Source organism: Saccopteryx bilineata, chromosome 1 (assembly GCF_036850765.1).
Source record: "Saccopteryx bilineata isolate mSacBil1 chromosome 1, mSacBil1_pri_phased_curated, whole genome shotgun sequence".
NCBI lineage: Eukaryota > Metazoa > Chordata > Mammalia > Chiroptera > Emballonuridae > Saccopteryx > Saccopteryx bilineata.
The window spans coordinates 305,073,416-305,098,065 of record NC_089490.1 but is presented as its reverse complement, the minus strand read 5'-3'; the positions used below and the strand labels follow the sequence as shown (position 1 = coordinate 305,098,065).

The 24,650-nt window shown below is 52.2% G+C and overlaps 1 protein-coding gene across 11 annotated transcripts in view; it reads right to left on the bottom strand.

The window, feature by feature from the left end:
• Window positions 1–24,650, bottom strand: part of CEP164 (centrosomal protein 164) — an 86,133-nt gene that overhangs the window by 9,772 nt on the left and 51,711 nt on the right. For all 11 annotated transcript variants that reach the window (XM_066245626.1, XM_066245618.1, XM_066245634.1 and 8 more), the window contains 12 exons: window positions 20,602–20,973; window positions 19,317–19,397; window positions 17,492–17,575; window positions 13,356–13,441; window positions 12,220–12,387; window positions 11,216–11,332; window positions 7,450–7,644; window positions 4,031–4,162; window positions 3,729–3,945; window positions 1,934–2,011; window positions 1,600–1,731; window positions 1,132–1,254 (listed from right to left, as the gene is read on the bottom strand). In XM_066245626.1, coding sequence (XP_066101723.1) covers window positions 1,132–1,254; window positions 1,600–1,731; window positions 1,934–2,011; window positions 3,729–3,945; window positions 4,031–4,162; window positions 7,450–7,644; window positions 11,216–11,332; window positions 12,220–12,387; window positions 13,356–13,441; window positions 17,492–17,575; window positions 19,317–19,397; window positions 20,602–20,973 — 1,785 coding nt within the window. The remainder of the gene's footprint in view (window positions 1–1,131; window positions 1,255–1,599; window positions 1,732–1,933; window positions 2,012–3,728; window positions 3,946–4,030; window positions 4,163–7,449; window positions 7,645–11,215; window positions 11,333–12,219; window positions 12,388–13,355; window positions 13,442–17,491; window positions 17,576–19,316; window positions 19,398–20,601; window positions 20,974–24,650) is intronic.

The following is a 24,650-nucleotide window of genomic DNA, read 5'->3' as shown; positions in this document are numbered from 1 at the left end:
AGTCTCCAATTCTCACTCGTGAGCCCTTCGCAGGCGCTCCAGCTCCCCGGCCAGGTGCCCCAGGTCAGCCCACAGCTTCCGCTCCTGCACAAGGGCGGGGCCGCCGCGGGAAGCTGCAGTGGCTCTCACACCCTTAAAACCACAGCCCGACCCTGCCACCTGAGTCAGTAAGATCAAGGCACCCACCAGTTCCCAAGGCCAGCTCTCACAGGAGAGCAGCAGGGACAGCACGGTCTGCCCCAGAAAGCCTGCACCCTCTCTGCCGCTGACGCAGAGGCTGCGTAGCATGGGGAGGAAACACCCTGGGGAGCCTGCCACCCTCACTGTTCCATCAGGTACAGCTGCCCTTCCTTAAGGGAAGAGAGGTCATTAATAAATTGTCACTAATCTTCAACAAGGTCAGAACAGGTTTAGCAAGGGAGTCAACTACATTTCATCATGACCCACTACTTCTGCCCCAGGAAAGACTGAACAAGGAGTCTGGGGTACCGGTTCTGGTCCCTGGAGCTGCAGCCTAGGAGCCTGGGCAGAGGTCCGGCTGTGGCTACAGGCAGCCACCCCACCATTGCTTACCATAGCGGAAGCAAGCCAGCCAGAGGGGCTACCACTCAGATACCTGAATTTTCCTGAGGCTCAGGGCTAAAGATGGGCACATAATATTCAGGCTATTTTTAGGTATGCTGGGATTTTGGTTAACTCTGGTAGCATGGTGTCAGGCTAAAACTGAAGGCTCTAGAATCAGACAGTCCAGGCCTGAATCCTGGCTCCTCTGCTCACCAGCCAGGGTGGCCCTGGGAGAATCTGTTCCCTTGTTTTTAAAGTGGAGGTGACAATAGCACGTGCCTCCTAAGGCTGCTGTGAGGACTCAGTGAGTTCATCCGTATAAAGCACTCGGAACAGTATTCGGCACGCAGTACAAGCACAGCATTAGCTGTTACTATCACGAGAGGACGTGCAGCCCGCCTGGGGGAAGAGGACACACTCCCCATCTAACGATTTAGTACAAAAGCAAAAAAATGACTTCGCCATTGCAGGGGACCAGGGAAGAAAGCCTCCCACAAACCATGACCACACTCTTTCCTCTGGGGAGAGCCCGGGTTGTGTGCACGCTGGGGGATGTGGCCCGGTCACCTCGGCTTCACAGTGCTCTCTGGCCTCGGCCAGCGCAAGCTGGTGCTCCTCCTTCATCTTGCCCATCTTCCTCTCATGCTCCCTTTCCACTTCCTGGCGCTTCTCTCTCAGGAGGCCACTGAGCTGCAGGGCAGGGGGAGGCATTCAACATGCAGGACTACATGGACCGGCACTTGGGGAGGAAACCCTCTGGGGAGCATCTGAAGGTTTCACACATGCACACCCCGTAAAGCCCACATGTGACATACATACACATCACAGATACATGCACATGGTATACCCATGGCCACAACCCAGCACCACCTTGCCACCCTGGCCTCGAGGGAACTAAGACATAGAAAGGGAACCAGAAGTTCTAACCCCAGCCGAGTCACCCAAAGCAAAGAGGACCCTGTGGGCAGGAGGCCCGGCTGACCGTCGGAGCACCCATGACAGGAACACACGAAGCGAAGAGCGGCCAGCATTCACCTCTCGCTCATACTCCAGCATGTGGTGTGCTCTGTGCTGGGCTCTCAGCTCGGCCCACCCCAGGCTCTCCTGCAGCTGGGTCTCCTCCTTCTGTCGGGTGTCCTCCATCTTCTTCTGGAGGCTGGAGACCACCTGCGGAGGCCCCAGCACAGGGGTGTGGCTCTCAGAGAGCATTATCATGGCCCAGGAGACTCACTTCCCAGGGGCCTCCGTGCCCACCCCACGGGCAGGGCCAGGGCTGACTACTCCTGGCAGAGAGGGGTCTGTCTGTAGGTTTACGCTCAGGACCACCACACCCGGGCTCTGGCTCACAGGTCAGGCCGGCAGCACCCACCTCTCTGTGTTTGGACTCCAGGGAGGAAGAGAGGCTCGCCAGCTCAGCCCTGTGCTCCCTCTCCAGCACTGCCACCGCCTGGGAGCAGCAAAGAGATGATGAGGGACGCAGGGCGGGGAGGGCTGCCCAGGCACTAACCCCAGCAGGAGGAAGAGCCAGGAACACATCCCCACGTTCCTCGAGCTAAGGGGCAAAGGGAACCACGGGCGTCTGTTTCTCCAGTGTAACTCAGTCCTTAAAGTCTGCAACTAGCAAACGGCCAGGAACACAAAGGCCAGAATGGAGGGGCATTTAGGTCAGCCTCGGGTTACTGCTTCCGCCTGCCTCTGGGCCAGGCCACGGGCACTGGGTGGCACTCATGCCTATGAATGAGGCCCAAGGCAGGAAGGGCTGGAGGTTTTAGCACAATCTCCCCACTGCTGTACAGTGTTCTCCCCACCCTGCTGGAGCTTCTCCTTGTCTGAGAGGGGAAACTCTACCCTTCATCAAATGGTGAAGTGCCACGTGGCCTGTTACTTACTTCAGCCTCTTACCCAGAGAAAGATCTTCATACCAGAGGGACAGGGAGTAAAGACAAAGGAGAAAACCCCCTCTGCGTGTGCTAACCTCTCCTTCTAAAGCATGGAAGAACAGGAAAGAGATGAAAGGTCATCACGACCATCTCTCAGAAACAAGGACAGGGACGAGGCACATTTGTCTCAGGACCTCTGGTCTGGTTTAAGTTCTTTCAGTCATGCCTGACCAGGCGGTGGCTCAGTGGATAAAGCGTCGGACTGGGATGCAGAGGACCCAGGCTCAAGACCCTGAGGTCGCCAGCTTGAGCACGGGTTTGAGCAAAAGCCCACCAGCTTGAACCCAAGGTCGCTGGCTCCAACAAGGGGCTACTTGGTCTGCTGAAGGCCCGCAGTCAAGGCACATATGAAAAGCAATCAATTAACAACTAAGGTGTTGCAATGCGCAATGAAAAACTAATGATGGCCCTGGCCGGTTGGCTCAGCGGTAGAGCGTCGGCCTGGCGTGCGGGGGACCCGGGTTCGATTCCCGGCCAGGGCACATAGGAGAAGCGCCCATTTGCTTCTCCACCCCCCCCCTCCTTCCTCTCTGTCTCTCTCTTCCCCTCCCGCAGCCAAGGCTCCATTGGAGCAGAGATGGCCCGGGCGCTGGGGATGGCTCCTTGGCCTCTGCCCCAGGCGCTAGAGTGGCTCTGGTCGCGGCAGAGCGACGCCCCGGAGGGGCAGAGCATCGCCCCCTGGTGGGCATGCCGGATGGATCCCGGTCGGGCGCATGCGGGAGTCTGTCTGTCTCTCCCCGTTTGCAGCTTCAGAATACAAAAAAAAATAAAATAAAATGATTGATGCTTCTCATCTCTCTCCATTCCTGTCTGTCTGTCCCTGTCTATCCCTCTCTCTGACTCACTCTCTGTCTCTGTAAAAAATATAAATTAAAAAAAAAAAAAAAGTTCTTTCAGTCATGAAATCTTCCCAAAGTCACAGACCATCTCCCCTCAAACTTCTTCACTGCCACTGACCACAGCCAGGGCTCCTGGCCCAGCGGCCCTGATGGTGTCTCTGGGAACCTACCCTCTGCTTTGCCGTGGGACCAGGGCCAGCACCTGCCTTGAGAAAAGCTGGTCCACATGGAGCAATGGGCCCAGTCCACACCCAGATGGGCAGACCCCACTCTCTGCCCGGCTCCCCACACTGCTGCCCAGGGCTGGCTCTTCCTCCACACTCAGTCCCTCCCCAGGCAGCCCAGGGACATGTCAGAGAGGAAGGCCCCAACTCTACTTGCTCACTTCTTTCCTCTCTGCTGCCAGCTGCTCCCTCAGCTGCTGCAAGGCCCTCTCCTTCTCAGCATTCAGGGCAGCCTGCTCACTCTGCTCCAAGGCCTCCATCTCTTCCTTCAGTTGCACCAGCCTTTGCTTGTTTCTCTGCTCCAAGCGGGCCCTCTCGGCCTTCTGCAGAGACTCCAGCTCCTCTCTCAGCCTCTGCAGGGAAGTCTCATGCTCGGCCCTGGGCAGAAGACAGAGGGAATGGGGACACACCTGTGCAGTCAGGGGTGCAGCACAGGGCTGGGCAGCACGCAGCGGGCGCTCACCTGATTCGGTCCTCCTCTGCTTCTGTGCTGGCCTGGACCTGGGCCCGGAGCTGAGACAGCCTCCGGCTTTCCTCCTCTCTCATTCGCGCCCCCTCTTCCTCAGTGGCTTTCTGTAGCTGCTCCTTCAGGGCACTGGGAAAGAAAGGCAAGTTTGTTGGAGGGTCCACAGGTCTTTTCTCTTCTGGTCATAATCCCTGGCTCTTGGTCTCAACAGCCTGCAGCCTGCCTGTGAACTTCTGAAATCAGCCTCTGGGTCCTGCCGCCCCCTACGACACCTCCCAGGGTAAAGGAGGCCATGAACTCCAGCCGTCCTTTGTCTCAGGAAGCAGTTTGCAGGCTGCCTAACCCCCGAGCAGCGTTTCTTCCAAAGGCCCCTCTGCCTCCAGGTTCACCTAGCATGGCACTGGCTCTAGGACAGGTAGCCTCCAGGTTCACCATGCATGGCACTGGCTCTAGGACAGGTAGCCTCCAGGTTCACCATGCATGGCACTGGCTCTAGGACAGGTAGTCTGAGCCCACCCTGTCTCTGGCTCCGTATCCTCTCCCTACCCCCCTACACTCTGTTCTAGCCACACTGGGTGAGCCAGCACTCCTCCTTGCCTCCTAGCCTTTGTTCATGCTGGGTCCTCTGCCCAGAACCCCCTTTCTACCTGACAAACCCATATTTGCAGTTCAATACCAGCTCCGTTCTCTCAGAGGTGTCTGACTCCCTCCAAGATCATCAGTCTGTACCCATCATCTTATCAGAGAACCTTTCTTATCCCATGCATCACATCGCATCATAATTAATCGTTTGTAAGTCTGTTTTCCTAAATCTCGGAACTTCTCCAAAGAATCTTGTCTTAAAATTCGTTAGAGCCCAAATGCCAAACACAGTCACTGACATGAAGTACATGCTCAACGAATGCTTGTTGAATCTGAACAGTATCACCCAGCCCCAAAATATAAGCAAGCTCTGACTATCTAGGAGAGTATCTTCTTCACAGACCAACACCAGTGACCATCTCATCCCAGGCAGCCAGCCCTGCTTATGCACACCACGCCCTCCTCACACAGCTCCGTGCCCGGGCTGTGTGTATGCTCCCAGGCAGTTCAAGCCTAAGGAAAACAGGATTCAGGAGACTTCTTTGAGAAGCTTCTGTACTGAATTCCAAAGCCAAAAAAAAAATTTAGGATCTTTTATTTCAGGTTATTGGCAACACTGCTCTCTTCCATTATGATAGAAACTTCGAGTTCAGTAAAAACCCTTCCTTCTAGATTCCCCAGAAACTGTTCTCTGTCCCTTGGCTAAATTTCACACAGAGCTCCACAGAATGTCAGAGCTGGAAGAGACTTCAGAGGGTAAGTCCTTACCTCTCCTTCTTCAATATTACAGCCACACTCACTCTCTTCCTTTCACAGCTTAAAAAACTAAGGGTCAGCCTGCCTGCCTTCGGCCTGACTGCTCCTGAGAAATACCAGCATTACAGTCACGGGGATGTCAAGTGCAGCACAGAAAATACAGTCAATAATTCTGTAATCACTATGTGCGGGGCCAGGTGGGCACTGGAAATATCAGGGGTACACTCGTAAAGTATGTGATTGTCTAACCACTGTGCTGTACACCTGAAACTAATACAAAGTAATATTGAATGTACACTGTAATTGAAAAATATTTAATTAAAAAAGGAAAAGAAAAATATTTGCTCTAAGGTCAGTGAGGCTTCCGGAAATTTCTTCCAAGGAGAAGTCTCCCAGCACAAAAAGGCCCACCCCTCAGGAAGGCTTGTGTGTAAATAGAAACAGGGTGATCACAATGTAGGATTTTGAAGAGGGACAAGACCAGGAAGGTACTGCCCACAGAGACACCACTCAGTCAAACTGCTGAAACTATACCAAGTGCAACTGAAAAAAAAAACAACAAGCTACCATTTACTGAGTGACCACTGTGTTGCAGACCCTGAGCCAGATCCTCTGGCTGCCAGTCCTCACCACTCCCTAAGAGGGCTCTCGGGCATCCCTTTGGAGGCGGCCGGGGGGGGGGGGGTTCTAGGTACACCTCTCAAGCGAAGCTGAGCCACACCATGCGTGGCTGGATTTCCAGGACACTCCCTGGCAGCAGATCCAGGAAGGGTGATGGAAAGAGGGACACGGGATCAGCAGGTGCTGTGCTGGGCAAATGAGACAGACTGTCCCTGACCTTCGGGTTTTCTGTTCGCTTCTCTAAATAAAGCACAATGTTCCAGACACTCTTTGTTTACTATGACACAGAAAGTCAGTCTCCACCACTTTTGAATGTTCTGTCCAAGAGGACAAACTTCAGTCACATTGCCAAGTTAGTAAATTATATTAAGCCCTCTTCATAGAACTTTCTCCATCCTGGGACTGTGACAGAGATTGCTTATTACCTTCCCAATACCCACTCTCCCATCTTCCTTACTAACAGAACCCTGACTAGAGTCCCTTAGGTAAAGAGACCCAGCTAAAGGACTTCATTTCCCAGTCTCCTTTGCAACCAAGGTAACCAATAAGATTTTAGTGGAAACTATTGATTGGGTCAGGTTTCTGGGAAAGCTTCTTTAATGGGACTGAAGGAGCTAGCAGGTGCCCAGCTCACACTCTGCCCTGCTCTGCCGGCTGGGAGTGCAGATGTGGCACGGCAGTGGGCTAAGGAGAGACCCGAGAGCAAACACCAACACTAACAAGGCTACGGAAGACACAACCTGGAGGCTTGTCAAGCCACTGTGCCAGCCCAGGACCACCTTGTCTTATCAAAATAAACCTCTAGCATGTTAACATGTACATATAATCACATATACACAGGCCCAGCTCAGGCTTAAGCATCTTTTGTCTAGGGCCTCCCAGCCAGCTACTCAGAGTAGGGACCCGAATAGAAACATTAAGCCTTGGGCAAGAGCACCTCACACTGCATCATGGGCTCTACCCATGTCACTGGGTCCCAGCAGGGCCCACACCCCCTAGGAAGAGGTCATGCAGTACTTCAGACAATGGGTTTCACAGACAAGCCTCCTGGGTTAGGCTGGGCCCTGCTGTCTCTCAGCTTCCACATCTTAAGACAAGTTGACTTAACCTTCTGGTGCCTCATTTTCTTCGTCTATATTATAAATTCTATAAAATGGGGCTGATAACAACACCTCTTAAGAGCTGTTCAGGAGACCAAGCGAATAAACAGACAGAAAGCGCACAGACCAGTGTAATCTCTCCAAGAATGCTAGCTACTCCCATTATGATCATGCCTCCCAACTCCCTACCAGAGGGAGTCGGGAGCCCTGGCCAGGGAGCCTGATCCTCCACACAGGCCACCAAAGTGGAGTCCTCGTGGGGCCACAGGCCCCCCAGCAGTCTCTGGGGTGGGAGGAGCACTCCCTTGCTCACAGGACACTGCGGCCTGGGCAGCTTGCGGGGGGGGGGGGCAGGACCTAAGCGACTTCTCTTTCTGCTGCTGGAGCTGAAGGAGCTCCTCTTCATCCTCCTGCAGCTGTTGCAGCTTCTCTTGCCTCAACTCCAGGAGCTGCCTCTGGACGTGCTCAAGTTCGTGGGCCATCACCTCTTCCATGGCCTTTGTGGCAGCCTCTGAGAGCTGCTTTGGGGGAGCCACAAGCTCTGGAGACTGCCTAGCAAGGAAGGAAAACAACATTTCACAAGTTTTAACATCCACCCACCTTTTGGCATCAAGGTTTATAGCACTACCTGTCAACCATACCCTAACGGAGGGCCCATGATCAGGAAATATACATGCAAATCATGTCACCCCACGGTAGGCAGTAAGGCTAACCCTCTGAGAGATACAGGCAGCATCTGTTCTGCAAGACAAGCCCTGTTGTGGCTGTCTAAACCCCCAGAGCCTAGCAGCGGTCTGCAAACTCAGTCAACAGAGCCAAATATTAACAGTACAACAATTGAAATTTCTTTTGAGAGCTAAATTTTTTAAACTTAAACTATATAGGTAGGTACATTCCTTATCGAGGTAGCACTCACACGTGGTATTTTGTGGAAGAGCCACACTCAAGAGGTCAAAGAGCTGCATGTGGCTTGCGAGCCACAGTTTGCCAGCCAGGGGCCTAAGGAGAAGGACGGGCCACAGCGAGACCTGGTAGATCGTGACTAAGGTGAAGGTTGTGGCTCAAGAGCTAGTGGCAGCATGGAGAGAGGAAAGCGCTGTCCCTAATGGGTTCTTCCCCAAAAGGGCCCAGAACTGCTTCCCCACCACCACCAGGGCCTTGCTGCTGCTTGAGGCCATTTAGGAAGTTCCCAGGGGCTGCTCTTGGCCCAAACTGAACAGAGGCCAATGCATATAAGCCAGTGGGAAAAGCAGCAGCACCTCTTCCAGCCCTGAGACCCAGAACAGTCCATAGAGGTCCAGGAACAGCAAACTCAACGCACTGCCAAGGGCACCAAGTGGGCTACCATTCCCTAAGCCCAGGAGAGTAGCAAGAGCACACAGGAATGCCACGCCCAAGTCTCCCCAGTGAGGCCATGTCCTCATCTACTTGGAGTGAATTCCAAGTTCAGAGGTGGTAAAAAAAATCCAGGCCCTGGCCGGTTGGCTCAGCGGTAGAGCGTCGGCCTGGCGTGCGGGGGACCCGGGTTCGATTCTCGGCCAGGGCACATAGGAGAAGCGCCCATTTGCTTCTCCACCCCCACCCCCTCCTTCCTCTCTGTCTCTCTCTTCCCCTCCCGCAGCCAAGGCTCCATTGGAGCAAAGATAGCCCGGGCGCTGGGGATGGCTCCTTGGCCTCTGCCCCAGGCGCTAGAGTGGCTCTGGTCGCGGCAGAGCGACGCCCCGGAGGGGCAGAGCATAGCCCCCTGGTGGGCAGAGCATCGCCCCTGGTGGGCGTGCCGGGTGGATCCCGGTTGGGCGCATGCGGGAGTCTGTCTGACTGTCTCTCCCTGTTTCCAGCTTCAGAAAAATACAAAAAAAAAAAAGGGGGGGGGGAAATCCAGAGCTAATCCGGGTGTGTACGGTGGGTGGTTAAAATAAAGGCCAATGGTATCAGTTACCAAGACGTCTATAAAGCAGCAAGGTTATATGTTGCTTGCACTCTGGTTCTTGAAAGAAATACCCAAAGAGCAACCCAGGAACATTTAGAACAATGAAGGCGTAAGAGGGATAGAGCACTTTGTCTCCCAGAGTGACTTTTCAAAAAGCCATCCCCTTTGTGTTCCCAGGTCCCTAAATCTATGTTAGAAACTGATCTTGCCACACAACCACCACCCTTCTCCCATGGCTCAGGTTGTGGGAGGCCTGGTATGGAGACCCAGTCCACCCACTGGGCGTGTGGGCATGACCCAAATCACAGAGCACGGGAGGAAACCGGAACAGGGGAACCAGCGCCCTGCGGGAGTCGCACAGCCCCTCCCCACGGGCTCTGGCACTGCTGCTGGGGAAGGCAGCATGAAGGATCAGACGGAAACAGCAGAAAACACTCCATCTCGGCCCCTTGAGACCATGGTATGGAAGACCACAAAGAGGCCAATGACATCTCTGAAATACCATTAAAATCTTTCCTTCCATGGTTCCTAATATTATAACTCAGACCAGAAACAGTCTTGAGCTATGCCTTTCATTCTCTCCTGCTCCCAGCTCCAGTTCCCCCCATTCCAATTCCCAGCTTCCTCAGCCCCCATGCTCCAATGGAGCCTTGGCTTCAGGAGGGGAAGAGAGAGATAAAATGATAGAGAGAAAGGAGAGGGGGAAGAATAGAGAAGCAGATGGGCGCTTCTCCTGGGTGCCCTGGCCAGGAATTAAACCGGGACTTTCACACACCAGGTCAACGCTCTACCACTGAGCCAGCCAGCCAAGACCAGAGACATTAAGAGTACTGTGCAAACTGGTCAAGGAAAGTGTCCCTGAGCCCTCAGCAGGGTCAGCCTCACTGGGATAGGGAAAAGCACAAAGGTACCCTGGCTTCTCTCATTGCCCAGCTTCTCTCCTGGAGGCCCAGTGGACACCCTCTGACCTCTGCCCAGAGGGTCCCTTCTCTGAACCTCTCACCTTCTTTCCTCACAGAAAGCACCTTGACCTGGCTGTCTAGAGCCACCAAGGTGATTTGGGAAAGCCAAGTCATTCCTCAGGGCCAGAGCTGTCGTGTAGGACATATCACCATCTGAAAAACAGGGCTACGCTCCATGGTGTCACTCCTGCAGCACCATGGTGATGACACGTGACCCTGGCCAGCTCTGGGTGACACTTTCTGTAAGTAATCAGTGGGTGAACGTGTCCCTGCTCAGCAGTCAGCCCTGCATCCCGAGGACTCCTAACTCCTCTGTACAGCTCAGTTCCCAGACGGGAAATGTGTACGGCCCTGGCCGGGGTCTCCTCACAGAGAAAAGGAGCAAGGGCTGCCTACTACATCAGCCATCCACGGCTCCAGTGACTAGAAACAAGTCCTAATTCTGCCCCTGACCAACAATGTGACCTTCGGCAAATCCCTTCACCTCCCTGAGCCTCAGTTTCCTCATCTGCAAAAGGGGTGAGACTGAGAAAGTGAGACTGGGAAGAGAAAAGCTAAGTGGTCCCTATGTTCTGGAAGGACTCTATGTAACCACATGGGTGGGCTTCAAACCCAGACGCACACAGTACATGCTGTCCACCACCTCACTCTACCTAGACGAAGTCAGAGGACGGGAAAAGCAGACCTCCTGGACAAAAGCCAGGACAGTGGTGACCTGCGGTGGGTGGGTCAGGGGGAGGGGCACAAGCCAGCTTTCTCGGGGGAATGTTCTCCGTCTGATCTGGGAGGGATTACATGGTGTGTGCATGTGTAAACCTTCACTGACTTTTACAATTAAGACCTGTGCACTTTTCATGTATATAAATATCTCATTGAAACCTTCTTCTGGTTTTTCTTTAATCAAGCATTTTATTCCCCAATTACAGTTGACATATGATAAAACTTTTTTTCAAGAAAGACAAAAATAGTGCTGATTTACCAGGTTTCTGTTAATGATTCGGGAGAGGCCCCCCTCACCTCCACCCTTGAACCCAGGTCCTGAGAGGGGAGCCCTGGGGACCAGTGATGGCTATTTGGGGGGTTTCAAGGCTGCTCACAGAACCAAGAGTAACCCACTGCCCCCCACTGGCTGAGGCCGAGGCATTCCTTCCCCACCACCCAAGAGTGAATGGGGACTAAAGCCATCTGTACACAGAAGGACAGGGACAGACACAGTAAAATTGGCCCTTACACCTCAGAAGAGACTGGCGGGCTGGGGCTGACCACCACCGCCCCCTCGGGCTCCTCAGCCTGGAAGCACGGCTCCTTGCCCCTCTTGTAGGCAGCAGGTGGGCTTTCAGTTTCCTCCCTTGATAACAATAAGGAAGCAAATGTGTTAAAGTCAGCAGAAATGCAAGAGGTTGCCGTTCCAACATACTCCAACACACTCAGGGTCACAGAGCTGTGATGGGAACAGGGGGGAGCCCCAACAGTGTCCCCACCTCAGGTCTTTAATCTCACTCTGCTGTCCTGGCCTCTCTCCGAGCTGTTTACAATGAAGAACACCCGCATCCCATGTGGGAGGCAGAATGGTTACGGGGCCAGTGAGAAGTGCCGCACACAGCAGGTGTTCAATAGATGCTGGTGATTGAACACTGATGCTGCTCAGCTTCCCCAGTGACTCATTCCAACTGGGTGAGCTCTAAGCCAAGCCTCCTCCTCCTGCCAGCACAGAGCTAGCAAATATACACCAGGGTCTAGGGCAGGTGCAGGCACAAGGGTCCCCTCAGCTGGCCTCAGGGACTGCCGGGGTTGTGCCCCTCCCTTGCCTCGTACACAACAGGGCTCTCCAGGGGTTTGCTGAACTGCTAGAAGTAAGATGGCCACAGGGTGGGAGAGGCTGGTGGTGGAGACTAGGAGAAACAGCCACAAGGTAGGGCCAGCACAGCCCCAGTAACAACCGTCTCTGCCACCGTCCCTGACAGGGAGGCAGCTGGGTCAGAAAAGAACCTGCCTCATTCACGAGTTTCTAAGCTCCCCTAATCAGACTATGCACTCCAGTGTCAGCTGTGAACTGAAACCTCAGAAGAGGCCGATTTCCTCTTTCTCTAGCCTATGGGGGACAACAAGCAGAAACCTGTTACTGCTGCTCAGGCTGAGACCCGCCCCAGCTCTCCCCACTTCTCCAGGCCTGCCACAACTCTCTCAGCCCCAGCACTCACAGCCACACCCAGATGGGGCTGCCCGTTCACTTACCTCTGCAGGGAAGCAGGCAGGGCGGGGTTGCCTGCGGAGTCCTCGCCAGACTCCTCTGCCCCATTCCACACGGGCTGCCCATCGGGGCCCTGCAGAGGCCCTTCACTGGGCGCCTGACTGCGGAGGGGACTCTCGAGCCGCTCCTCGTGCAGGAGTGAAGGCGATAACCTGGGGAGAGCAGCCGGAGCAGCAGTCAGGCCCTTCCACTCAGAGAGCAAGAAGAGAACTGGGGAGTGCAGCCTCTGAAAGTAGGATCATTTCTCCTTCCAGGTGGACTTCGGCCCTGGCCCCACATTCACAGAGAGGCAGAGAGGGCAACGCAACCAGAGAGCAGGACGAGGAGACTCCCTACTGAGCAGCCCCTTTGCCTGGACTAGACTCAGCCTTCCCAGGAGCCTGCCCTGCACACACTTGCCCAGCAGTGAGAGCTGGACACTCTCAGTATATCCATCCTCAGAGTCCACCATCACTGGGACCAGGGAGGGATGGGAAAACCAAGCAAAAATTAGGGAGAAAAAGGGAAGTCAGATTCAAGTGGTCACACTAGAAAAAGTGCACGAAGCTTGACATTTAAGGAGGAATTCTGATAGCTTTTCAAGATCCAAAAAGTACAGTTACTGACACCCTCCCCCTTGCAGAGTGGCAGCCCTTCTCTTATCATAGACTCAGGCCTGAGCAGCTGGAACCTCCCTCTCCCAAACACACACACACACACACACACACACACACACACACACACACACACACACAGTTAGTCATAGTCAGTTCTGCCATGGCAGGGCCCTGGTCAGAGCTCTGAGTTGCAGAACTGACCCTCTGGCATGACTCCCCCAGATCTCTAACATGCTGGCCCATGACCAGACACACAATTTAATGCAGGCAGTGACAAAGACAGTCATGGCCCACAGTGTTGCTCTGTGCACAAAGTCCCACCAAAGGCATCCAGCACCTCTTCACATTCCTGTCTTGGTGCAGAATCAGAATGTTGGCACACGCACACACACATGCAGACTTTCCAAGGCCATCACCCCTGCCTTCAGGCAAGAGCACACTGAGCCACGCGGACCTGAGCCAGAAATTGTGCCCAGGTCAATGCTTCCCAGAAGTCCCCGAGGGCGGCTTCCCAGGTACTGTACCTCTCCGAGTCACTGGACTGCTGGTTCTGCAGCTTATCCTGGCTGGACTGGCTGTCATCCTTGTCTTCTCTCCCCAGTCTCTGAGCCTGTAGGCGGCAGCAGTAGAAAGTGTGTATTGGACAGGTCTGCACTGGGGTTCTAAACCCTCCACTGACCCCCTCGCCTAGGAGGGAAGAAGAGAACTCGGGATACAGCAGAAGCTGCCTGTCTCCCCTACAATAAAGCCTCCCGGGGCTCCAGCTCAGCTCCCAGGCACACTGCTCCCCCAGAGCCGGCCTTGCTTGCCTGGGGAGGTGAGCCAGAGCCCACAGTCACTGCAGGCAGAACCGGAAGCCAGAGGCTAAAGGAAAACACACACAGGAAAGAAAATCCTGCCCCCTGCACTGGGAACCTTCACTGCAGCTGCAAAGAGGAGGAACCCATGAGCACCCCACACCCACAGAGGCCAGACCTCCAGTGCCAAGGTGAACATAGGTGTTGAATTAGACTGTAGGAGACTTTGGCCATCTGTATTATTTAAAATAATTTTTTGGTCACTTTTGGAATCTATGATAAAATATATCACATTTATAACTGATTATAATCATTATCTTCACTGTGGTGATGTTTTGAAAGGTGCACACATATGATAAAACTTATCAAACAGTCCAGTTTAAATATGTCCAGTTTATTTTGTCAATTATATATCTCAATTAAGCTGCATATATATATATATATATTTATTTATTTTTTTTGTGTGTGTGTGTGTGTGACAGAGACAGAGAGAGTCAGAGAAAGGGACAGACAGACAGGAAGAGAAGAGATGAGAAACATCAATTCTTGGTTGTGGCACTTTAGTTGTTCACTGATTGCTTTCTCATACATGCTTTGATGCGGTGGGGGGCGCTACAGGAAACTGAGTGACCCCTTGCTCAAGCCAGCGACCTTGGATTCAAGCTGGTGAGCTTTGCTCAAACCAGATGAGCCTGTGCTCAAGCTGGCAACCTCGAGGTCTCGAACCTGAGTCCTCCATGTCCCAGTTCGACACTCTATCCACTGCACCATCGCCTGGTCAGACAAGCTGCATATAATTTTTTTAAGTGAGCAAAAAATCACTGAGCTCAGTTCTGAGGCTCTGCACTGGCTGTGGCCATGGCCGTGGGAGAAATAAAGAGAATACAGAAGATGGACAGGAGCCCACGGGAAAGACAACAGGCCCATACCAATGGTTCTGTCTGTCCGGTGGGGAGGCTGCTGCTCTGCCTCCCTGCTTGGCACCACCAGGCTCAGAGGACAGGAGAGAGCTGGACACTAAGCCCACACAGGCTCTCTGTGGTCAGCTAGCTTGAGCACTCAGAACTGCTCCACATCCCAACATGCTAGCCACGAGAAACAGCTTGGGCCTTCCTCCGCCAGAGCTAGCTGCCGCAGAGGCCGCCTCATGTGAACAAGGCAGCCTCTGCCACTTTATACCAAGTGCCATGACCCGAAAAGAAGATGCTAGCCTCTTTAGGGTGAGGCAGGACCTAGAAACCTATCTCTTTTGAAGCCGCCAGATTTTGGAGCCAGAGCAATAGACATGCACTCTGCCCAGCTGACTCAGTCACTTGCCCACGGACCTGCTGCCAAAGGTGCCTCACAATACACCTGTCCACACCCTTCCTAACTAATCCCACCTGCTCTTGTCTGTGCCTCTGCATCCCTCCAGTGCTGCAAAGGGGGATGGCCAGTGTGCAGCAGGGACCTGGTGGCCAATGGCAGCCTGGAAAGACCTGTCAGCCAGAGCTGAGCGGCTCCCCTGTCTCCAGCACTCCTTTCACTAAGGCTCCCGGGCTCCATTCGCATTGAACTTCGTGTCTGTTCCACCCAACCAGTTTCCATTTCACCCAAACCAAATGCTCCCTTAAACCTGCAGAGACCAGGTGCCGGAAGCCCTCTTCTCTCAACAAATCCACAGAGGAGAAAAAAACGATCTCCTTAACTTTGGAAATGAAAGCACAGCACCCTTCCTGACTAGAGCTTGAGGACTGGTCCTCACTATAGCTCAGTGATCCCACACACACAGATACCAACCCTACCTAGTCTCTAGCCTCCTAGATTCATTCAATGAATTCCTGAAAAAGCCTGGAGGCAATGACCTCACAGGCAATTCCCACAGCAGTATTAGTAATAACAGCTACGTTTAATATTTATACAATACTGTTCTACATCCTTTACTCCACTCTTGTAACGGCTCCTGAAGGACAGGAGCTGTGCCTGAGTCATCCCTGTACCCTACTCTGGGTCAGATATCACCCATGCCACAGAGTTTCCACCTAGTGGGGGCGGGGAGGGGGAGAGAGCAGCACTAAGAGGAGCAAGGGAACAACTAAGGAGCCGCAACAAAGAGCTGATGCTCCCCATCACCCCCTTCCTGTCAGTCTGTCCCTATTGCTCTCTCTGTCACCACCACCCCAAAAAAGAGGTGCAAAGGGCGGGAACAATTCATCTTGCTGCTTGGAGCAGGTGATGTCACAGGTGGGCCTCCAAAACCAAAGTAGAGCCTGGGCAAAGGGGAAGGAGCACGGCAGGCAGAGTAGCAAAGGAGGTGGTGTTGCCCAGGGCAGTGATTTTCAACCTTTTTTGAGCCGTGGCACATTTTTTACATTTACAAAATCCTGGGGCACACCACCTACCAAAATGACACAAAATGACACTCTGTTAGAATTTATTTAAAGTTTAAATAAATTATATTTATTTAAAGTTTAAATAAATTACATTTATTAAAAAAAAAGTTAAATAAAAAAGGATAACCCCCTCATATATACAGTCCCACGTAACATCCCTCATATATACAGTCCCACGTAACATCCCCTCATATACAGTCCCATGTAACTTCATATATACAGTCCCATGTAACCCCTCATATATACAGTCCCATGTATGCCCTCATATATACAGTCCCACTAATAGATACTGGAGCTTTCATCAAGGTTGTGGGTTCAAATCAATTTGGCAAATACTCTCTCTATATAGAGACTGGACAAAATCAATTTTAGAAAATGTTGGGTACTTGTGTAACATCATAAGTCCTCAGAGCATCTCTACTGTCAGATTGAGAAGTTTGCTTTCTAGGTAAGGATTCTGATAAATACTAGAGTTCTCCCTGAGGTTGTAGGTTCAAATCCCATGGTCAGCTGGGTGCAGGGGCCTTGGTTCTGTCTGTTTTGATGGTGTATATAGAGATTTGAGCTCTTTAAGAAGATGACCCTTCAGGAGGCCATATACAATATAGATAACATTGTGATGCATTGTATATCACCCTCTGCGGGGGCCTCTTTTAAAAAGAAAAAGGTCAAATATCTATATACACCACCAGGATAGACATAACCAGCTGAGGCCGAGGTTTCATCTAGTGGTGGCAACATTTACCTCCAGTCCTGACCAGGATTAGAAATCGGGACCATGGGGAGGAGTAGCAGCTTCAACTACTCGTCGCGGCCACACAATGACAAGTGCACGGCAGCCCGAGCGGGGACCTTCCTGGGTGTGGATGAGAGGTGGCCTACTATTGGTTCATCGCTAGTGGTCGGGATGAATCCTAGAAGGTGATTGGTCAGTGAGCGTTCCCTGTGCCTCCACTCTTCCTGTCGCTGATAGCTGGAGGGATTGTGAGGGGAATGTTTATGTTCGGATGGAGGCGGCTGGCGGCGGGCCAGATAAATAGCCTCCGTGGGCTGTATCCAGCACGCAGGCCGTAGTTTGGGGACCCATGTTTAATTTCCCCATGGCACACCTGACCATGTCTCGTGGCACACTGGTTGAAAAACACTGGCCCAGGGAATGGTGAGTGGTGGGCACAGCTGGTGCCTGGTAGGTCAGCTGAGGAGGATAGGCTGCAAAGGTTGAATGGGCCAGGTTGAGAGTGCTGTGAAATCCAAAATCCACACAGTGCTCTGCAAATGAGTAAAGGGTCAACTCCCAGCAACTAAATGAATAGATAAGCAGGTGAATGCAGTGAGGGTTTTCAGGGAGTACCAACAGAGCAGGAAGAGTCAGGGCCATGCCTCAGTGAGTGAAGAGGGAGGAAACTCCCTACGTGTATCCTGTGACGAGCAGGGCTCAGCTCTGGATTATCCCAAACAGCGAGACCCAGCCTCCCACCCAGAGAGACTCACCTCCCAGCGCACTCCATCCGGGACCGGGGAAAGCACATCAACATCCAGCACACATTCTGAGATCCGGCTGTGGAAACCAAAGTCCTAGAGACAGTGGAGATGGGAAGGTCAACTCTACTCCCATCTCATCCACCAACCAGCTAGAAAGGCACCCACTATACGCCAGATGCTGTAATAAATATTTTACTAATTATTCCATTTTTCAAAATAACACCATGACTAGATGAAAAGACATAATAAGGATCTTAAATGTTCACTATAGATTCTAGGTGGCATGTGGGTAGTCATTGTAAAATTCCTCCTATGTTTCTGTAGGTTTGAAAGTTTTTATAATAAAATTATAAAGGAAAAGAGCCCTGCTAAACCACTACTTTCATCCTCATCTCCCAATGGAGGAAGTAGGTCTGACAGAGTGTCATTCGCCCAAGGTCACAGTAGATAAACAATGGGACTGCAGGTAGATGTGCCCTGGACAGACTCCAAAGCCCAAGCCCTGTGCATGACATATGCTCCAAAGCATGTCACTTTCCAGCTGTCTCTCTCTCCTGCTGCCCACCCAGGGAATCAGAAGAGAGGCCAAAGCTCCCAGGAGAGCTGTGGGCAGCTTGGAAACACGGCTGGTAGGCTCCCCTCAGCTGGTTCTTTCCCCTCCCCATACAGGTGCCCCTCTGAACAGCGGGACTCAGTTGGCAGCATGTCCTGCACAGGCTTCTGTTTGGAATGGGCAGCAAGTGCCCACACAGGTGCCAGCTCCCCGCTGCCCTCTGGCTGCCGCCCCTCCCCGCCCGCCTAAGATCTCTGCTGGGCAAAGTGAAGAAGCGCTACCTGACAGTGTGCTATCAGGGAGAGTTCTGTCATCAGCCTGAACAAGGTGGGAAACCTCGCCCAGGTTTGGTCCTGCTGTCCATGGCTTCCCCCATCCACTCCCGCAGAAAAGAAAAATACCAATGGGCACATTTCTCCAATACAGTGACTCTGTTGGAAGGGTCAGAGCCCTTGTTTCAAAGAGTTCTGAGACATAGCCATTCTTCATGACGGTTCTTGCCTTCCCCTCCTAGCTTGTGGGTTTTCTTCCTTGGTGACATTTTCCTTCCGGTTTGAGTTCTACTCCACTTAACAGTGCTGCCATCTGCCTTCAAAGCCCATGGCTCAGTAAGGGGCTAGAGCACGTGGCCTCCAGATTCCTCAGCAGTGCCTCACATCATTACTGCTCAGCCCCGACCCTCTTCCACTAATCCATTCCCTTTGATCCGCCAGTTCTAAACAGATGGAGCATGGTTTCTGGGGGTAACACTCTGCCAAAACGCATCCCAGACTACTCTGCTTAGATAGAGGCCTGGCAGATGAAGCCAGGTCACAGCAGGCTGGTGGGAGGTCTGGGACAAAGAAACCATGGATGATGGCATTCCAGGACAGAGACTTAACTGTGGAGATAAAACCAAAGCATCCCTCCTGGCCAAAGCCCAAGGACTGGTCCCTACCATAGCTCAGTGATCCCACGCACACAGGCACATACACACACACATGCACTCACACAACCAATCTCTAACCTCCCAGATTCATATAATATTCCTACAAGAGCCACAGGCAATGATTTCCCATGATCTCACAGGCAATTCATACAGCAGTAAGAGTAATAACAGCTATGCTTATTTAATGCTTATATGCTAATGTTTTACATTCTTCACCCCACTTTCTTCTCATAACCTATAAAGTAGGTAGTGTTAGACCTAAGCTTGAAGCCTACCTTCACCATTGACAAGCAGTGCAATGTCAGGCAAACTTCAGCACAGTGACCTGCAAATCCATGTTTGTTACCACTCACCAGGCCACAGAAGGACTTGGGGTCCGAAGTAGCGGAGTTTGAGAGCTGTAGTTCCTTCACATGTTCAATGACCTCCAACTCCTGGGTAAACAGACCCACAGAAAAGTCACTGGGACAGAGCACAGAGGGTCGTGATCACTATCCAGGGAATTCTGTCCAGGCCATGAGGACAACACAGAGCTGAGCCCAAACCAAAATCTATCTCTTCTGCAAAACCTGGAAGAGGCCTGTGGATCCTCCCAACCTCTCTGGACATGCACACCAGCCCCAGCCCACTCAGGCTGGCAGCCCCGCTGAGCACGGACAACCACACTCTGATCCAGGCCAACAAGGGTGTGCACGCGTGAGGAGAGCCACAGGAAGTGCAGTGAGGATGGCTAGAGAGTTGGCAGTAGGGAGGTTTGATGTTATCCTGGAAAAAAATACAGCATAATATCTTCCCCATGCCCGACCTGTGGTGGCGCAGTGGATAAAGCATCCACCTGGAATGCTGAGGTCGCCAGTTCAAGACCCTGGACTTGCCTGGTCAAGGCACATATGAGAGTTGATGTTTCCTGCTCCTCCCGCTCTCTCTCTCTCTCTCTCTCTCTCTCTCTCTCCCATCTCTAAAATGAATAAAAATAAAATCTAAAAAAAAAAAACCTTCTCCAGGAAGTAGTTAAAAGTTCTTTAAATTAATCCCCTCACCACTACCACAGGAGGAACAGGACTAAGGGCTGAAAATTCAAAAGTGCCAAAGGCTCTCTCCACTGGGTCTCACTTCTGTCCATTTGGTCATTGGCCAGGTCTTGGGTTGGTTCAGAAAGAGCCACAAAAATCAATGTGTCACCATCTTATCAGCTAAGTGCCTGGGGCTGGGGCAGGAGTTCTCAACTGTCCTCCAGCGCCTCTCAGTGTTCTCCTCCTCTCTAGGAACTCAGATCACTGCAACTGAGACTCACCCCAAACTGGAGTCAAGGAGTACAAGGGGAAGGCAGGAAATGGGAAGAGGAAATAAGCAGAACAGAAGAACATAAATATCCCAGGAGGGGCTCAATGGAAAAGCAAATTTCTCCTCTGAATTTCCTGAGCCAGCAGGTTTAGAGTTGCGGTCAGGATTCTACCCCTGCTGAGTCTAGGCGTAAAGTACTTGTCACAACTAAGGGTTCTGGCAGACGCTACAGCCAGGTGCAGGCCCGCAGATGAAGCTCCACCTCAGTAACAAAGATGCAGGCACAGGAATGTGCACAGGGCTGACGAGAGCGAGGGCTGCAGCCAGCACCTCCCTCTGGGACAGTGGACTTACTTCAATGGCGTCTGAGCTGCTCTCTTTCGGGACGGAAGCCTCCTTCTTTGGCTCCTTTGCTGCCTCTTCCTTCCCCAAGTCCGCCTCTCCTGCAGTCACTGGGTGCTCTGGTGCATCTTTTCTGTCGTGTTTGGCAGGCTGACTGTCCCCACGGTCCTCCAGACTCTTGAACATCACAGGATCACTCTTGTGATTCTTTTCTCTTCCTGGGAGCTGAGGGCTGGCCCCTCTCCCATGCTGCCATTGGCCGTCTGCACTGGCCAGGCTGCTGTCCTCACCTTGGCTAAATAGCTTGCCAGGAGTAGGGGGGTGGGCAGCATCTGAATCAAGAGAGACATTCTTCTCCTCATGCTTGCTTGTTCTTGGAGACTCCTGGGGAGCAGCAGATCATGTCAGAATGGAAGATTTTGGGAATTAATAAAAAGAATTTAGAGACTTGCTATAAGATAGAGTAGCCATTCCTATAGGCCAATGCTCTAGTTCTGACACCAGTGGTTATCAAACATCCCAAAAGCTTTTTAAAACACAGATTCCCAGCTCCACCCCAGACCTACTGAATCTGAACCTTACGACGATTCGGATACACCCAATCTGACCCCCATCCACTGGTGGGCTTGGAAACCTCCGCATTGGACTAGGTAACTCTATCAGCACCTAATATCCTCGTATAAAGTCTGTCTCATGCCAGCCCCAATAGACGAATCAAAGACTGCACACTCAAAAGTCAGTATTTATTTACAATGATGATGATGGAGAATCACACAAGAGAAAAGTACCAACGTTGAGAGTTTCTGTTTTTCATTCTAAAGGGCAGGAGGGAACAAATATCAGGAGGACACCCTTCTCAGGAGCAGTATGTGTAGCTCTCGCCCTGAAGCCTGCCCAATGCAAGCAGCCCTCCCCAGGTCCTCCGACAGAGAACATCAGCGGAGCCCCCGAGAAGCAGATGCCAAGATGAAGTTGGGTGTGTAAGTGATATATGAGGGGAAGTGCTTAGGGAGGATAAGGGAGGTAGGAGAGCCTTCAGAATACAGGTCTCAAAGCTGGGACTAGATAAAGGGAAGGAGGGCACTTGAAAAGGAAGAGCCTCGGGCCACAGCACAGCTCTGAAAAATGCTGGGCCAGCCCCTGGAGGTCCCACACAGGGCAGGAAGGGCCCTGCTCTCCATCAACCCCATCAGCAAGCACGGCCTTAACACGAGCTCCCGAGCTGCCGAGCTGCCACAGAGCGAGGATGCAGCTGCTGGAGCCTGAGGGCCCTCCACTAGGGGCTCCTGAAGGCAGAGCGGGGCAGCAGAGCGGGGCAGCAGACCTCCACAGCTGCCACACCCGCTTCTCACACACAGACCTCACTTTGACATCAGAAAAAGCAAATTTCTCCTCTGAATTTCCTGAGCCAGCAGGTTTGGAGTTGAAGACCAGGAAAAACCTGCAGAGCTGCCCAAAACAAAAAGGACACCCCAACTCTGGAAATGTGGCCAGTGATCTCTCCTGAGCTCAGGCAGAGAAGCCTTCCTCCCTGAAAACATCTGTGCTGACACCTGAGTGGCAATTTCTGAGCAGGGATTTTTGAGACTTCCTGATTCCCTACCCTGGGCACTCAGACAAGTACCCTGATGGTTAGAGTCCAAAGGTCCAAGGAGAAGCCCTAAACACAGCATACCTTGATGTCATCTGTTAAAGGATCTGTGGACCCCAAAGACATGACCATCTGCCTGCAGGTCGGACAGCCTACTGACAAGCCGACTCAAACATTGCAAGTACCATTAAGAGGCAGGAAAGCGCCTGACCTGTGGTGGCGCAGTGGATAAAGCATCAACCTGGAAATGCTGAGGTCGCCGGTTCGAAACCCTGGGCTTGCCTGGTCAAGGCACATATGGGAGTTGATGCTTTCAGCCACCCCCCCCCACACACACACACACACACACCGTCTCTCTCTCTCTCTCTCTCTCTCTCTCTAAAATGAATAATAATAATAATTAAAAAAAAAAGAGGCAGGAAAGCACAGCAGCTCAGAGCTCAGCTTTGGAGACAGACTATCTAGGTTCAATCTTGGCTCCACATTAGGCAAATAACTTCTCTGTGCCTCACTCTCTTCCCCTAAAAACAGGGATATAGTAAGGCCCACCTCATATGGTTATTGGGAAGATTAAATGAGTCAACATTAAGTGAATTAAAGAACTGATAATTGTACCTGGCATACCATGTGTTCCATAAGTATACTACTAATTATTATAGAACAAGACCCACACATTCATTCACTGAGACCTTCTATGTGCCAAATGCTACTTCAGTGACCCAAATATAAACAAGACATTGATTTTTCCCTCAAGAAATTCAGATAAGTATGGAGAAAAGTGAAATGTCCCAGGTCGTCCTGGTCATGAGCCCTTACTGCCCAAAGCACGGGGAACTGGACACAGTGGTAATGCTTTCACCAGCCTCAAGTCTGTGCCAGGGAGGAAGCACGAAGGCAGGGCATGCTCCAGTGCTGCCCATCCTCCCAACCTCCCTAGCCTGTAGCATGGGAGAAACGAGCCAGGACCGCTGCGCTAAGGGAAGGGGGGTACGGTGAGCTCCTCCTCCTCAGGACAGGCATCTTCCAGGTGAGGCAGCCCTCCTCATCTCAATGTCCCATCATGGCCAGCACTCAGCAGGAGCTCAAAAACTGGTCTAAGTGCTCCAATGACTCCAAGAAGGAGGTGAAGTTTCTTCAGAGAAGTGAGGGGTATCTGGCCAGTCACACCACCTCACACAGCAAAAGCAGGGCCAATCCTCCCGGCCATGCTCGCCTCGTGATTAAATAAAGGCAGTGGACCGTGGATTAGGGGACAAAGTTCCCATGTCCTCCTATGGCCCAGCCCCTGCCTACTCCTCATGGGTCATCTCCAGCCACACCCTGCACACATGCCCTCTCCGGCCTGGGGATAAACAGCCTGCCTTCCTGCTACTTGGCCACGCACATTCTTCAACCTCTCCCCTCCCCGCCTTGATCCTCCCAGCCTCCCAGCCTCACTTCTCTCGGGACGCCATCCCTGATCCCCGGGGCAGCTGTCCTGAGATGAGCCAGCCCAATCCCCTTTCTCCAGTCCTGTGTGACAACTGCTGATTTTCTTCTCTGTTTCCCTCACCAGGGCAGCCCCTAGTATCCTCACTGCGTGACACATAATAAGTTCTCAGCAAACACTTGACTGAATTTTTTAAAATACACTGTAAAACTCCAGAGGCATTTGCTAAACTGTGGGTAAGATGGCTTCAACCTGAATAAGCCCTCTCGCAGCCCACTCTGAAGGAAGGGAAACTGAGGACAAGTCTGGGAATGAACACTGCCACTTCACAAATAATAAGTGAATAAATAAATATGGGTCTGTTTATAAAAGGGAGATGTAACATTTATTTTACAAGGTTATACAGGGATTAGACTATATTTGTTATACTGCTTATTAAGTGAAAAATAGCTAAATAAGTATTACCTATTAACACTCAAGATGATGGAGAAACAAGTAACCTATGAAAACCAGAGGACATGGGACACAGGAAGAGCTTCCCATCCTAATATATCAGAAAACACAGCCACCCTACAAGAAAGCCAGGCCCAGCCACTCTCAAGCTTAAGTTCTTCAAAAGAAGATTTACTCACAAGGGAGCCTATCCTCTTCTGTCTACCTAAATGGTAGAATATTACAGCATGGCTAACATTCAGATAAATGAGCTTGCATTCTCTGCATCCATGACAACTGCACACAACTGCCTGAGGTATATCCTGCAGGGAAGGACCACAGAGGGAGACCGGGCATTTGTTACAGATTACCCACGAAGGGAAGGAGAGCTGGGTGCGTAGAAAGCCTGACACACAACATGCCCTCCCCTTTCTCTGGGCCCCTGCTCCTCATCACATCTCAGCCACGGCCTGAGCCCCACCCAGGACGCGTACTCCAGGCCCGAGCCCCCCCCAGGACGCGTACTCCAGGCCCGAGCCCCCCCCAGGACGCGTACTCCAGGCCCGAGCCCCCCCCAGGACGCGTACTCCAGGCCTGAGCCCCACCCAG